Source organism: Phodopus roborovskii, unplaced genomic scaffold (assembly GCF_943737965.1).
Source record: "Phodopus roborovskii unplaced genomic scaffold, PHOROB, whole genome shotgun sequence".
In the NCBI taxonomy this organism is placed as follows: Eukaryota; Metazoa; Chordata; class Mammalia; order Rodentia; family Cricetidae; genus Phodopus; species Phodopus roborovskii.
Genome location: NW_026126416.1, coordinates 546,495 through 563,010, shown reverse-complemented (window position 1 = coordinate 563,010; position 16,516 = coordinate 546,495). Strand labels below are relative to the sequence as shown.

Below are 16,516 nucleotides of genomic sequence, written 5' to 3'. Positions count from 1 at the left end.
ACATATGGCCTTACTTATAGTTTTCTACAAAGATATGTGTCATAGTATTCAATTTGCACTTTTGATGTGGTTTTTATATTCATTCTGGGTGCATTAAAAATCTTTTATACCACGATATTAAAAAAAAAAATTAACTGCTTTGTAACACTAAAATTGAATTAAGGAAGGCAGGATTTAAGCTAACTCATTAAGTAACCAAGCCAGGATGTTTGAAGAATAAAAACATGTGCCTTTCTTTGTCCTTAGAAATTAACATAATTTAATGTGATTAGTACAAAACCTAGAATTAATGCAAAAAATATTCTACAACTTCTATCCTGCCTTACAATAAATCAGACCTTTGGGATACCTAAATTATGAATATTAGTTACCTCAAGACCACTTCTTGAACAAATCAAACAATATGATCAGGTACTACTGCTTAAGTTAAATTATCTATGTATCTAAAGAAATGTATCTACCTGGAAAAAAATTAGGCAAAATAAATGCAGAGGAATTAGACAATGGTAAATGCAGAGGAAGCCCCTTCAAAAAGGGGTCAAAGTAAATGGCACCACAAAATACCAGTAAACTCAAAAACTGAGTAATTTTATGTATCATAGGTATCCCCAAACTTGACAAAAAATATTTAAGGGTCATCTTTTACAATGTAATGCAGCTAAAGAAAAAGTATTTCTAGTAAAGTTTTCTGTGGATTGTTGTATCTATATGGTTGCTGGGGTTTTAACCTAGAACCTCACCCACCCATGCTAGGCAAGCATTTTACTGATCCTTTGAGCCTCACTTGAAATTTATGCATTGCCATTTATATTTAAGAGATAAGGTCTCATTATGTGGCTCAAACTGGCCTCAAACTCATAACCCTCCTGCCTCATGTTCCTAAATGCTGAGATTGCAAGCAGGTACCACCATGAACTCAGCCCAAAGGTACATTTTATGAACTTTTACATTATATGAAAAACATATACCACAGTTTATAATATATTATAATGTACCCACATGTTTAGTGTCAGAGCAAAGGGGTTACTGTGCCCCTATAGACGCTACATAATACTATGAATAGCTTTATAGGATATACTGCTGAAATCATAAGATCATATCAAAAGCTGAATTGGGAAGATTCTGTCTAATAATAATAACAGAAGATAAAAATCAGTGATTTCTAAGAGATCAAAGAGGTGCTTAACTTTTTTCTAAAATTTGATTAACAAAATATAGCAAGAATTTAATTCCAGAATACTTACAACAAATAAAAGACCATATGTATATATAATAGAAACTTAAGCAAGAAAACAGAACTATGTTTTAAAAAATATCAAATCTGGGAAAATAAACTATAGGATCAATAATAGGATCTCCAGAATTTACTATTTGCCAATGACAACAAAAGGTATGAATAATTTGTTATAATTAGTAAGAAGTTAAAATGACCTATTTCCAACTGTCTTTACTTCACCTTATATATTACTGAAAAACAAAATAAATGTAAAGAACATTATCATCAGTGCCACTATAATACACTCTCAATTGTAAGAATAATCCAGTTTTTTATGACAACTTCTAACCAAAGCAAAGGTAGGACCTTAAAGTTTCCATTTCCAATCATTTCAAATAAACATCTTCAACTCATTCACAGAAAAAGCAGTACTCCACAATTCCAAGAACTTAGCGCCTAATTGTAAGAACTGTCCAGAACAGTGTAATAAGAATTTAAACCAGATACTTAAACATGAGAGCAGTCACTCACAGAGGAACATGAGAAGCAGGAAAGACAAGAAGAACAACACTAAAAGAAACATCCATCAAGAACAAGACCTGGAAAAAAAACCAAAACTTAGAATTAAAGATCAAATGAGGTTGAGAAGGATGGGAAAAGGGAGAGGGAAGAGATGAAATGAGCAGATAACCCAATGAAATAATGCAAAACATTAAGATAATCCAATGAGTAATACTACAAAATATTAATAGGAAAATAATTTGATTGCAAGAATTACATAAAAGACTCAAAATTCATTAGAGATTTAAATGATTTTACAAACAATAGGAATCTGATACAGTATACTAAGCTCAGCCAATAGTCTCAAAGTAACAAAAACTATTACACTTGTAAGTATATCATTAAATATATTAGATTTTGCCATACGAACAAACTGGTTCAGATCTTCAATTATAAAATGAAAACACTAAAAATTAGTATCTATTCTTCTAAGTAGTAAATGTGATCCACGTTGTTTAAGATAAAATAGTAGCCTAAATGTAAGCTGATGGGTTAGACTTTAGCAATGAGAAATATATTTACTATTGGTATAAAATTTATCCAAATTAAATGAACTACAGTTGTGCCAACGCCAGGAAATAGAAATCAGAATTAAAGTTTATTGTAATATGATAGAGATTAATGGACAACTAAAATCTAATTTCGTGCAGTTCTTAGAATTATATGAAACTATATATGTATGAATGTTTGCTTGCATGTGTACCACATGCATGCCTAGTGGTTTCAGAGGTGAAAGTAGGCATCAAATACCCTAAAACTAGAATTATAGATGGTTGCAAGCTATTATGTGGATGCTCAGAAATGAGCTCAGGTTCATTATAAGAGCACCAAGTATTATTTTTAATGGCCAAACCATCTCTTTAGGCCTTAATTGATTTTAAAGGATATGTAATACAAGTTATTGACATCTCTTAAATTAGTAAGTGGTTTTGAATGAATATCAACTACAGAATTTGATGATACAAGCTTATTACCAAAAGAACAAATGGGTTTTCAATACAACCTTCTAAGATAATAAAACTAAATGATATCTAACCTTAAATTCTCTATCATAAAAAAGTATTCATAAAATGATAATACCCATTCACCAAATGTGTTCAATCTAAATATCAGCCAAGCAGAAAAAGAACAAGCTAAACATTCAGAACAGAAAATTTACATGCATCATAAAAACAAATTCTATCAAAACTAAAATTAAATTCCATCCTACAATCTAACACTCTAAGGACAATACAATTCAAGATATTCATGCAAATGTTTAAACTTCACAACAAAAGCCTAAGGAAGTAACAACTCTTTTCATGAAGGGAAAAAAAAAAAAAAAAAACCAAGGCAAACAAAAAACTGTTGCCTAATTTGCTGCAACAAACAGGCTGGCAAATCATAATAGAAAGTTCTTATTAACATATGGTCCAAATCTAAGCCAGTGCCACAATATTTTAGAAAAATGGCAAAAAAGGGCAAAACAAACAAGTTTTTAAAAGAAAGAAGAAAAGGAAATCCACAAAGCAGCTACTGCTGCTAGAAAAACTAAGAAGAAACTGCTATGCAAAGGCTTGTTATGAATACAAAGAAAAGTATACTGTGCACTAGATTTAATGGCATTTCTCAAAACAATCTGTAAAAATTCAGATCTAATTTTAAAATTCATATATAAAATATTAGCGTGTTATAATGAGCTATTCATGTAACAGTCAGGAAATTTATATGATTAACTTTCAAAAGCATAAGAGATGTACTGGAGGTGGGAAGAATTCCTCAGCAGTGAAGACCCTGTACCGCTCTTATAGAAGACCTGGGTTCATTCCCAGTACCCACAGGGTGGTTCACAAGCATCTTCAACTATATAATCAAACTGTAAAAATTACTTCAAGTATGTGGTAGGAACATTCCTATAACATATTAAAATCCTACAATTCTTTTTCAAAAGAAAAAGAAATTAATATAAATAAATAACATCCCTTCTTATAAATCTGTGTCCTAGTAGCTGGATAACAAAAGGCACCCTAACAAAGTTATCTATTTAATTGAAAACTTCTCTGCAATTATCTTCTCTCAAAGACTAAAACTTTCTGCTACAGAATAAGCATTTACAACTATAACAAAAATACCTAAAGGATATAGATTCTCTTCAAATTTAAATGGACTGCTCTTGGTAACACTGAATAAAAATGTTATCACTGACCAAGTAATACTAACTATATCAACAAAGCTATAACAAACATTATAATGTATCAGCCCTAAGTAAATAAGGAAAGTTACCACTTAATTGACTCCTCTTTGTGCTCCACATTTGCACCTTAGCACACTGCTTAACAGAAGTATATTCTATTATCTTTACTACCAAATAAAAAACAGAATTTAGTGGCTCTAAGCTAGGACTGACTGCAAAGCTTTGTGGTTTTTTTTTTTTTTTTTAGTGCTCCCAAGTATTTCCAAGTATTTGGCTCCTCCTTAGCAACCTGGCACCCACTTTGTTTAGATCAGGGATTTAAAAACAATTAGGGCTATGGTGGTAACATATAATGAATGATGAGAAACAAACTGGCTATAGCTCAGACGATTGTGAAAATTACCTTATAAGATTGTATACTTAATACCATAAAACAAACTTAATGTATAGATTATAACACTTTTTAAATGAGAAGTAAAAGCAGATCCCTAATATATCTGAGGAAATTTAGACCAATGAAAAGAATTGTGCAGGCTGGAAGGATGGCTCAGCAGTTACAAGCACTAAATAATCTTCCAGAGGACCCAGCTTCAGTCCCCAGCAGCCACATGGTAGCTCACAACTGTCTGTAACTCCAAGATCCAACACCCTCACACAGACATACAAGCAAAACATCAATAAAAGAAAAATAGATCCTTTTTTAAAAAACAGATCTACCAGGAAACCAGATTTAAAAAAAAAAAAAAAAACAATGCTAGACATATGATCAACAAGATGTGGGACAATACACTGATGTTTGAGAATATCAGGCCACATCCAACTCTGAGAGGAAATTCTGCTATGAACATAAACACTACTCAATCTTTCAAATCTTTCTGTTTTCCTTTTATCACAGAGCTTAATTTTATTCTTTACTATTCCCAATTTGTGGTTTCTTTTCTTATACCTATCCAAATTTCATATTCATTTTCAAGTATTACCTCTTCAATGTACACACTTGATACAATTATAATTTCATACTCAAGTCAGTCACTAACTCTTTTCCAAAAGACCATAAATCAAGCCTATAGCAGTATGTCTGGTTTTGTTCATCTCTGTTGTCTCTGTATCCACCAGATTACACAAAATACAGGAAGAAGGAAGGAGGTAGGGGAGGAAGGAAAGAAAGTACGGAGGGAGGCAGGAAGGGAGGGAGGGAGGGAACAAATCAGCTTGCTTTCCTAGTTGAGACAGCCCAAAAAGAAAGAAATTTTTCAGTAACTACTCTACCTTGGCTGGCCTGAGATCTAGATAGACTCAAATCCAGAATATTACTGCTACTATAGTACTACCGGAACACTGTAAGCAGAAAAGAACAAATTAGTCAATGAAGAACAATGAGCTGGAAGGATTTATAAAAATGTAGGGAAGTTACATATGTACACCTGCTTTTACGAATTATAACCTAGACAACATAGAGATATTATATTATCCTAAAAAACAAAAGTAATGGTGATATTATTATACCTCTGTTTTATATTTACTATTGAAAATGGTTCACTATAATAAAAGATTTATTTTAAGAACTACTTACTAAAGCTATTGGAGTTAATCCAAATGAATATGTTAAAGAAAAGCTTTCAAATTTGTACAATTTCATGGTGCAAAATGCTTCCTCAAATATGAAGACAGTGCCTGCTGGGCATGGAGGTACATACCTTTAATTCTAGCAATAGGAAGGCAAAGCTACTGTCTCTGTGAGATTAAGGACAACCTCATCTACATTATCAAGTTTCAGGACAGCCAGAGATATATGTGTAGAGAGATTCTGTCTCAAAACAAACAAAAAAAGGAAGAAATAGTTGCTAGACTTTCTAAATGATCTTAAGTAGTATAAAGCAGAGAAAATTAAGTGATTCTTAATGAAATTATCAAATCCCTATGAATAATAAGAATCAACTCTTAAGTATATCTTATTCCCTCTCCAGAGGAACCGGTTCCTTGCAACTCAACAAAAAAAAAAAAAAAGAAAGAAAGAAAGAATAAAACAGACAAACAAAACTTTACCATATCTTATTTCCTATATAATAAAAAGCATTTTCTTTCTGTGTTTTGGATGGTACTGGTACTAGGGCAGAGTTTCATACTCTGGCTGGCCTGGAAATTGCGAGCTAGACCAGGCTGATCCCAAGTTTACAGCAATCCTCCTGTTGCTGCATCCCAAATATTCAGAATATAGATACATATGATGGTCCATTCACAAATATATATATTCACATATATATATATATATATATATATATATATATATATATCAAGTATATGAAACATAATGGCTAAAAAGGTGCCAAACTTGAATTTCATATATTTTCACTACAATAAAACCAAAACACTAGTATATGAACTATATGAAGAATTTTTCTTAATAGGTTTCTACTTCCAACCCTTAACTTTAATCTACCTTTATTTAAATAAATTTTTAATCTTCCTTTATGTAAATAATATTGGTCCTTTCTAAGAATTCCCCTCTAAAGTGAGTAAAGAAAAAACCACCAGTGAAGACAATTTTCTTCCAATAGCCACATGTTAAAAAACATTTACATTTCTCTGCCACAAAAACTATTTGATTTAATGTTTCTTAGAACATTAAAGAATGCTGGGGGTGGGCTGGAGAAATTGCTCCATGGTTATGAACACTGGCTCCTCTTCCAGAGGACCCAAGTTCGATTCCCAGCACCCACATGGCAGCTCACAACTGTCTTTAACTCTACTTCCAGGAGATACCAATCCAATAAACTCTTCTGACCAATAGATTGGGATAGATTAAGTAGACAGATTGTGGATGGATGGATGGATGGATGGATGGATGGATGGATGGATGGATGGATGGATGGAGACAGACAGGTAGGCAGGCAGGCAGACAGACAGACAGATATTTTTAAAGAAAAAAAAATACATCTTGGGAACTTACTTTGGGAAAAGTCCATCTAAGAAAAGTTCTGAAAACATTTATGTACCTTGGGACTCTGGAACCATTAATGTCAAACATATGCCTTGACCTATCTAAGTCAAAGGTTAAACAGAAGCTAGGTGAAGCAACTCCAGCTGTGTGGGAGGTAAAGACAGACTAATCTCACCTGAGCAAGAAATATAAGGCTATGTGATCAACAAAGTGAGACTCCTTTAGGGCAAGTTCATGTCTTTAATCCAGCACTCAGGAACCAGAGGAAAGTGAATAATTTGTGAGTTTGAGGCCATTCTGGTCTATATAACAAACTCTAAGCCAGCCAAGGCTGCATAGTGAAACCCTGTCTTTAAAAAGCAACACCAAAATACAATAAAAGGGGAGAGACAGAAAGACAGAGAAACAGAAGGGGGGGGAGGGGAGATTCCCCACCTCAGAAAAGGTAAGGTTAACCAGAATTTACCACTACACAGATTTGTGTATTAAAGGTGTAAGTGCAAATGCACCCAAGTGCAGGTGCCCAGAGTCCTTGCATCTACTGAAGCTGGAGGTGCAAGCTTTCTTCCAATTTGGTGCTAGGGACCAAACTAGGGTCCTTAGGAAGAGACACAAGTGCTCTTAGCCACTGAACCCTCTCTCTCTAGCTCCTCAATACTTTAGAATTTTATTATCAAAATACTTGCAGGACTTTTATTCACACAACAAGTTTTAGTAACTTACAGTTATAAAATGACCACTGAAACACAAGCCTTGTCTAACACATACAGAAAAAAATATACTGCATAAAAAATTATTAATGTACTTATATAGTCATGTATCAAGAGAACTCTGATACTGAAGTTAAAAGTTACAAAGATTAATCTTAATGTAGATAAATCTTAATTTCAGGAACTACATGAACTAGACACATTAAAAAACTTAAGAACATTAGCAAATAAGAATTATACATATAAAAGAAATCATTTGTGAGCAAAACAAAAACAAAAACAAAACCAAAAAAAAAAAAACAAACCCTTTTTTCTATCTCCAAGAAAGCATCAACTAACTGAATCACCTAAGAATTTAATTCAAGCCGGAGAGATGACTCAGTGGTTAAGGGCACTGGTTGCTCTTCCAGAAGAATTTAATTCAAGCTAGGCATGATGGGACATGCTTTTAGTAGTACAAGAGCTTGGGAGACAGAGCTTGGTGGATTTCTGTGAGTTCAAGGTCAGCCTTGTCTACACACTGAGTTCCAGAATAGCCAAAGCCACATAATGAGACCCTGTCTTTTAAAAATATAAACAATCAAAACAAAGAATTTAGGTTAAATCTTACCACCATTAATTACATTCTAAAATCAGAAATAACCAGGCAAATAGTAAGATAACTATATCTGATCTTTTACTACTTTGTTCTTGTTCACTAAACTGGAACACTGGCCTTATTACCACTGTCTACTTATTACCACTGTCTACTTACTATCACTGTCTACTGAGTCAGTTTTAAGCCCGCTGTTCCTTCAGGGAATGCTCTTCTAGAAGAAGCACTTGCTCAACTTTGACCTCAGAGAGAGGCCTCTTTGACTACTCTCTGAAGCAGTTACACCCCAAGTATTCAGCATCAAACACACAACGTGGGCGCTCAATAAATACTTATTGAATGAATGTGCAAGCCTACATACAATTTCAATAAAACAAAAACAAGTCTGCTAATTTAAAAGTATATTATCAAAATACTTGGTAGAGCCCCAATTTTAAATTAAAGAAAAAAAAAGCAAAACTTCAACAGATTTTTATGGCAAATTCTAAGTATAAAGATTAAATCTGAACTCAGAAATCACAGCAAATTTATTATTTCATGTCATGTGAGGTCTGTAAATCTCTGATGATTCACAAAGCAAAAGTAACATTATTAGGCCTTAAGAACAAATATTTAAAGTATAAGGGGTATGAATCAGAATATACAAATTCAAAATAAAGTTAATAGCATATCTTACCTATATCACAAATATTATCACAACAATGAGAAGTGTTAAACAAAAAGAAGGTGGCCACACTATCTCTAGCCAGGCTATTTTAGCTATGGAATAGCTTTAAAAAAAAATTCAAGAGGGACTACAGTCTCAGCTACTAAGGAAGTTGAGAAAGGAAGATTCCTGGAAACCAGGAGTTCTAAGTACAAGCTTAAAAAAAAAAAAAAAAAAAAAAAAAAAAAAAACATAGCAAGAGTGAGAAACACAGCTTGGGGAGCAAGAGAGGAGACAGAGAGGAAGAGAGGGAATGGAAAGAATGGGAGAATGGAAGGGAGGGGAGGGAGGGAGGAAGGAAGGGAGGGGAGAGGGAAAAGGTTGGGAGAGAGAAGAAGAAAAGAGAAAGAAATGAGCTAGCTAAAAAACTTTGAACCAAAAACTACATGACTATATAAATATTTGATTCAATCACTTGTTTTAAAAACACCCCATCAACTACAACACTCTGTTTACTCTTTTAGTTCATCTGGAGACTGGTCCCATGTCATTGAGCAGTCTAAGCAAGGGCTCTACTACCACTGAGCTCACTGAGCTACACGTCCAGTCCCATTCTTATTTTTCCAAAACCAATTACATTTGAATGAACATAGATTTCTTTCAAAAGACAATTACATTTGGAAGAACACAGACTAGGGGAAAAAAGGTCCCATATGACCTTCGACTCAATGGCTTTAAATGCCCCAATGATACATCATCATCCTAGTTTCACATTAGTCAACACTTTTAAATTCAAAATCTGATTTTTTTTTTTTTTTTTAAAAAAAAGGGGGGCAGAACACTCATGAATCAAATACTACCAGCACTACAATGGTCATTTTAAAAAAACAATGTTTTGACTAGAAAACTCTAGAGAATAAAAGTTTACCATCTGCTACTCACATAAAACACCTGGAACAAATAAGCTCTGTAGTCATAACAACTTACCGTTACAGATTTCAGTGTCATGCCATGGTACGTGCCCATGGTATCGATCTTAAAGCCTTCCGTTTCTGCAAAGAAAAGGAGTCTATTATGATTTATTTATTTCATGTCAGGTAAAAATTTCAATCATGCAATTCAACAGTGTAACAAGATATATAGAATACTATATAATCTTATCACATAGTTCTAAAACTTAAAAACTGTTAAGACACTATTTACAAAGCACTGATTTCATAGAATTTGGTTAAGATTATCTTTCAAATTTTGTTTAAAAATTATACTAGAGAGCTAGAGAGAAGGTTCCGCAGTTAAGAACACTAGCTACTCTTGCAAAGGACCCAGGTTCAATTCCCAGCATACACAATCTGCCCATAGCTGCCTTTATCTTCCATTTCAGGGGATCATATACACTCTTGTGGCTCCATGAACACCAGGAACATATGTAGTACATAGAAATTCACATAGCCAAAACATCCACACACATAAAAAATGATAAAAATTTAAGACATATTAAATTAAAAACTTATAATCCCTTTATTTTTGCTAGTAACTACTATATGATTGTACCACTAAAAGCATGTAAAATAAAAAGTTCAAAAATTACAAAAACTTGTGTTCCAAAGTTTAATGTAAGGGATGTAATATGCATTTATTAGAAAATTGTGCTGTAAACAATGATAAGAGTTTCAGGACATAAGTGCAACACACTCTTCTCTCTCTTTGAAAAATAAACATTTAATTCTATTCATACATGGCAGTTTATTTCTCATTCCTGTTTTGGCTCTTGTTATGGTCAAGCAACTAATGTCAGTCAATTTGAGAATTTAACAATATTTTACCAGTGGAAAAACGATATAAACATCAGCTAGACTGTCAGCTGTAACAAAATAAGCTCTACACTTGCTCCAAGTCTATCTATGCTTCCCTATCCCTAATAGACACATTTATAGTTTGGGCAACAGTTTAACATACAGCATTCCCCAGCCCAAAATTCTTTATAACCATAACTAGCATCAGTAATAGCAGACATTTGTGGGTAGCTTATTACATTATCAGACAGTATTCTAGGAATTTCATCTTGAGCACATCCCCAAAGTAACCCTATGAAATAAGTTATTATTGGAACCTACTCCAATTAGTTAGCTGGGTTATCTGAGTAGGGGCATGAGTATTAATAAAAGGCAGATAAAAGAAACAGACAGAAACACAGGATAGATTCGGGAGGACTGCCCAGTCCACACCTTTCAGCACACCAGACAACCCCAAGTTTAATTTAGACCCTGCTTATACATGGACTAGAGGCAAAGCAGAACAAAGAGCAGCACAGACCTTAATGGAAGAGAGGCCAGGTTCACTCTCTACCTCATGAGTCCTGCTAGCAGCAAGCAGCTTTGTTCCCTATTTCTATGTGCCTTTTGGCTGGCATCAGAAGCTTGTTAGTTAAGATATTGTGCCATTTTCCATGGGCTTAATCAGAACTTTCTCACGGCTCTCAAGCAAGCTTGAACTCTGTCTTCTGTAAGTCAGAATAGACTCCAGATGGATACTGAGTCACTTGTTATCAGTTAAATTAGAGATACAAGGTAACAGATCAAATACAGTTGAAATAAAAATAAAATCCACACAAGAATTAACTGAAACACAAGCATCTGGATCCAGAAACAAAGCTACCAACAAGAGGTTAACCAATTTTGTTCTGTAATGTACAAATACTATTTTTTGGTGTTGTAGGCTATATGACCTCTCTCAAAAGTACTCAACAAGAGCTGTCAAGAGTTAAACAGCTATAGATCACACATAAATGAGTAAATATGTCTATTTAAACAACAAAAACTTTTATAATAAAGTGGCTGAACTATATCTGGACTACAGAGATTACTTGACAACCCTTATTCTTAAGTATCAAACTATACTGCCATTTAGGCTCAGCATGACTATGATGAGAAGAAGATATGAAATAAGCAACTTACCTTCTTTGCCTTTGAATCTTTCCTGGTCATATCTGTTGTAGGCAGCTGGAATAGGCTGCTTCGTACGCAATGTAGGATCCTTTAAAAAAAAAAAAAGTTGCAAGTCAATATTTTTAAATATTACTTATTTTATGCTTATAAAACCTGATATGGACACTTATAAAAACTAAGTGTTATTCCCAATATGGGCCAGAAGAAAAAGAGTAAGGTAAGAAGACTACTTGGCATTTGATAACAAGGCTTCACTACTGAATATTATTTGCTACTAAAAAAAATGGCCATTTCTATACCAAGAATAAAGACAATTTCAAGTATCAAAACTGCAAAATATGTTAAGAAAATACATTCTAAACACTTAAATGACTTTGTGAAATACTCTCTCCAATGATAATCTGAACAATGTGAGCCCCAAGAGAGCAAAAGCCACACAGAGAAACCCTGTCTCAAAAAACCAAAATGAAAAAAAAAAAAGACTAAAGTAATAAATATTCAACAAACATTTATAAATGTATACTTAAGATTCAAGATGTTAGTTTTTAAAAACTGAAAAAAGCCACTTTCTAATTATGTAATCTAACTCAAATATTTCATGCTAAACTTATAGTTTATAACCTAAAACTAGGTATTTAAAAAACATCTTAAAGGTACTTGAGAAAATCCTATTTTTTCAATTTTTATTACAATAAGATTACACTTTAATATTACAAAAGAAAAATTATCAAGACTATAGTTATATATACCTGTATGATCAAATGCCAAACATAAATATTGCAACTGTTTCAATGATTGTAAAATATACAGAAGGAATACTCACATTCACAAAGACAATGGCTTAAATGTCTTAAGGTTTCACATTCTTCCCACCAATTACTAAAGTGTCAACAAATTTGTGATTATAAGCACCCTATGCTTTTACATCATAGCATTTACTAAACTTCCATTTCATAGAGATAGTAGGTTTAATTTCCTACACTATGAACTGAAAACAGGACAGGGACTATGACATTGTATTATTTTATTGCTAGATGCTCAAAACACTGCATAACAAATAGATAATAGTTAAATAGTTTTGGTAAGTCAACTACAAGAATCTGTCTAAATATTACCAATAGCTCAGTATCTGCAAAAATTAAATATCAATGATTTCATGCATAAATAAAATTACTAATGACTTCCAAGGCTATGTTTAGTACTCTACCAATATTCTTCCAAACTCTACATGAAATTCAATTAATTTGAATTATATTTTTTGCCTTACTTGAATTTTGAGAACAGGTAAAGGGATTTACAGCAATCTAAGAGGGTATTTCTGGATTTAAAAGGAGACTATATGGCATGCATGAATTTAGGGTTTGGAGGACCTAAGTAAAACCTTAAACAGTGAGATACTCAATGATCAGAGGCGCTAAAGCTGAGATACAATAAATGGGCCATATAGCTGATGACAAGGGAAAATATACCAATATGAAATGGCCACCAAAGATTTCAAATAACAAGTCCAAACTGGAAGAGAACAATGATTTACACTTTTAATAATAATTAACAATTTTGTGAAGTAATAAGTAGGCAGCTACAGCTAACCTAAAAGTTAATTTAAAAGGCTTTTCCTAATTAACCCCTTTACAGACTTTTACCCGGGTATATCTCAAGAATGAACCAAAATTACTGCTGAGATAACTTTTAAACTGGGGAGGGTCTTTATATATAGCCTTTGAGTATGCTGTAGTAGCAACACTTTATACCCTACTGATGTAGAATGTTTAAGACGTCAAAATTAAAACAATAAAATACAAAATAAATGTCACTTTCTTAAAACAGCATAAGCAAAAAAGATTCTTACCACAGGGGCTGTATTTGGAGCAGGCCGCTGTTCTGGGGCACGCCCTTCTTCTCTGGCTTTTACAGATTGAAGAATTGCAAAAATATTCTTGGAAAAATTCTAAAACAAATAGATTCTAATTAAAACCGGTGTGTATGTGCAAAAGCAACAGTTTATCCATTAAGCAATTTATAGTGAAACTTTCTTCCTACTAATTTTTCCTATTTCATGAGGTACTATTCATTGCTATAGTTTGGATGAGGTCTGTTTCCCAAAAGTTCCTATGTGGGACAGGGGCTCCTAAACGTGGGGTAGAGAAGAGGACCCTTTAAAAGGTGGGGCCCTGTGAGGAACAATTAGCTATCAGGGCACTGTTATTGGAAGGGGTTCGTGCTGGTCTTGTGCTATACATACACATACATACCAACAGGTAGAGCTGTCCAATCTTAGACTTTCAGTCTCCAAAACTTGAACTAAATAAATATGCTCCCTCCTCACCCTGAATGGCCCTCCCTCACACAGTCATGCAAGGGCTCTACACTAACCTATATCCCAAGCCCTAACCTATGCAGTTCCTACCTTGGGTATTTCATTGAGTTAATAGAAAACAAGGTAATACATTTACACATAGAAATAAAAGCCAACTAACTACCTTGAGTCTGGTTATTACAGATCATACTTAAATAGACCAATTATATACAATTTTTATTATTCTTCATCTACTTATACATAAAACCAAGAAAAAAATAAGCATTTAAATGTAATAAATTTCTATCAAATGAAACTACTAAACCTTAAAGTGCAATAAGCCCCTGTGCTAAATTCAGATTGCCACAGACTTCCTAAGATACCCAAAGGTTACAGATACTTGTAGGAGTCACTGTACATTTTTTTTAGTCTAAAAAGGTGGAAGTATCATAAATCAGCTTTCCCATGAATATCTAACCCTACTGACTAGGTGACTAGTCCTTCCTTCAAGAAATAGGCATCCTTGGCCCTGATACATTATTCTCCCCTCACTTTTTTGCCTAATGACTAACAGTGTCCCCCAGTGAGTAACAATATTTTGGGTCTCTCTCCCCAACTACTAATCAATCATTCAATGGTTTAAAGAATATATGCACATTTACTGTGACTAAATACCTTAACTGATACTAAAATCCAATGATGATCAACAATCACATGGTTCCTGTTCTCATCTACTTCAAATGTAATTAATACAAGTCTCTTCTCTAGAAATTGAAGCATTCTGGGCCCAACAAGGTAACTCAACAAACAGGTAAAACATCTATAACACAAGCTATCTCCCTGAGTTCAATCCTTGGAATCCATGTAAAGGTAGAAGTGAACCAACTCCACAATGTTACCCTTTAGCCTCCCCATTTGCAAACACACACACACACACTCTCTCTCTCCTTTCTCTCCTCTCTCTCTCTCTCTCTCTCTCTCTCTCTTAAAAAAGAAATTGAGGGGCTGAACGATGTCTCAGTTAAGAGTACTTGTTGCTCTCCCAGGTGACCTGGGTTCAATTCCCAGGACACACAGGCGATTTACAACCATCCATAACTCTAGTTGCATGAAATGTGACATCCTGTTCTGGTCACCATGGACTCCAGGCATGTATGCAGTGACTAACACACATGAAAGCAAAACACTCATACACATAAAAGTAAGTCTTTTAAAGAAAAAAAAGAAATGTAAGTATTCTGCTTCTTTGGGTTTGACTACTCACCCCACTTTATCATTCCATCTACTTTACTAGTTTTTACTTTGTAATCTCTCTCATCTTTCTTTCTATTTTGTTGCCTGGTGAGACTAGCATCAACTTCATGTCCTCTAAACACTGTACTACTATAAAATAGCTTTTTCCTCTTTACTTTTGAGTAACTTACATGCCTTTTATTGCATCGCACTGCTGCTTTTACTATACTATCACCTCAGTGGGGCTAAGGACTAAAGCATCTTCAATTGCTGCCTAGCTTGCACATGTTAAACATTATGCAAACATATTCAAAAATAATGTTTAACATTAACTGTATGCCACTAGTGATGGGAAATGTCATTCTGTAAATATGTTTCTCTTACTGGTTAATAAATAAAGCACTGTTGGTATAATTACCACTATACTATGATACTAATTCTGATTCTTTACAGAAACAAATACAAGTCTCAGAACTACTTTGCCATCTTAGAAACTACTGAGGACTCTGAAGGCCTTTAAGCTAAAGCTACAATTTATGAAACTAAAGGTAAAAACTGACAAACTTTTCAAGTAGGAATTCCTTAAATAAACAAGCAAACAAATAAATAAATAAATAAATGATTCCATGCAAACATTGTATATTTTACAAAAATTATTTTCCAAATATCTATCAAAAAAGTAGTAAGACTAAAACTTGAAATTTTATAAACGTGCTATCTGGCTTACTAAAAATGATACTGCATTCTAATATTTACTTTTACATTATCTTGTTTTGTCAAAGATATGAAGAAATCTAACCTCAACAATAAAAGCAGAAGCATTAAGATACCTTTTCAAAATTAAAAAAAAAAAAATAGCTTTTAATGTAGCTGAATATATTCTTCTTTGTTATACCAAAACAAATGTTTTCCTAAAAGATACTGCAGGTGGGAACCATATCCATAAATACTCTGCATTACTACTTTATAGTATAGAAAGTGTAAATATACTTTTTAAAGTATAATCTATTTTGTACTTTAAATTGACTTTTTTTCATTCATGCACTGGTTGTCTGGAAAATATCACTGAGTTATGCAGTTATGCATATTTCCCAAACATCAATACTTCTTATTATTCAACATTGTAAAATATGTATTTGCTGGTAACTTACACTCATTAAATCATATTTACAAAAGTTTCATCAAAACAGTCTAAGAATT

The 16,516-nt window shown here is 33.4% G+C and overlaps 1 protein-coding gene across 1 annotated transcript in view; it reads right to left on the bottom strand.

Annotated features, from left to right (window-relative positions):
• Cdc73 (cell division cycle 73) overlaps positions 1-16,516 on the bottom strand; it is a 91,544-nt gene that overhangs the window by 48,153 nt on the left and 26,875 nt on the right. The window contains exons 8-10 of the mRNA XM_051183171.1: positions 13,637-13,735; positions 11,797-11,875; positions 9,830-9,894 (exon numbers count right to left, since the gene is read on the bottom strand). Coding sequence (XP_051039128.1) covers positions 9,830-9,894; positions 11,797-11,875; positions 13,637-13,735 — 243 coding nt within the window. The remainder of the gene's footprint in view (positions 1-9,829; positions 9,895-11,796; positions 11,876-13,636; positions 13,736-16,516) is intronic.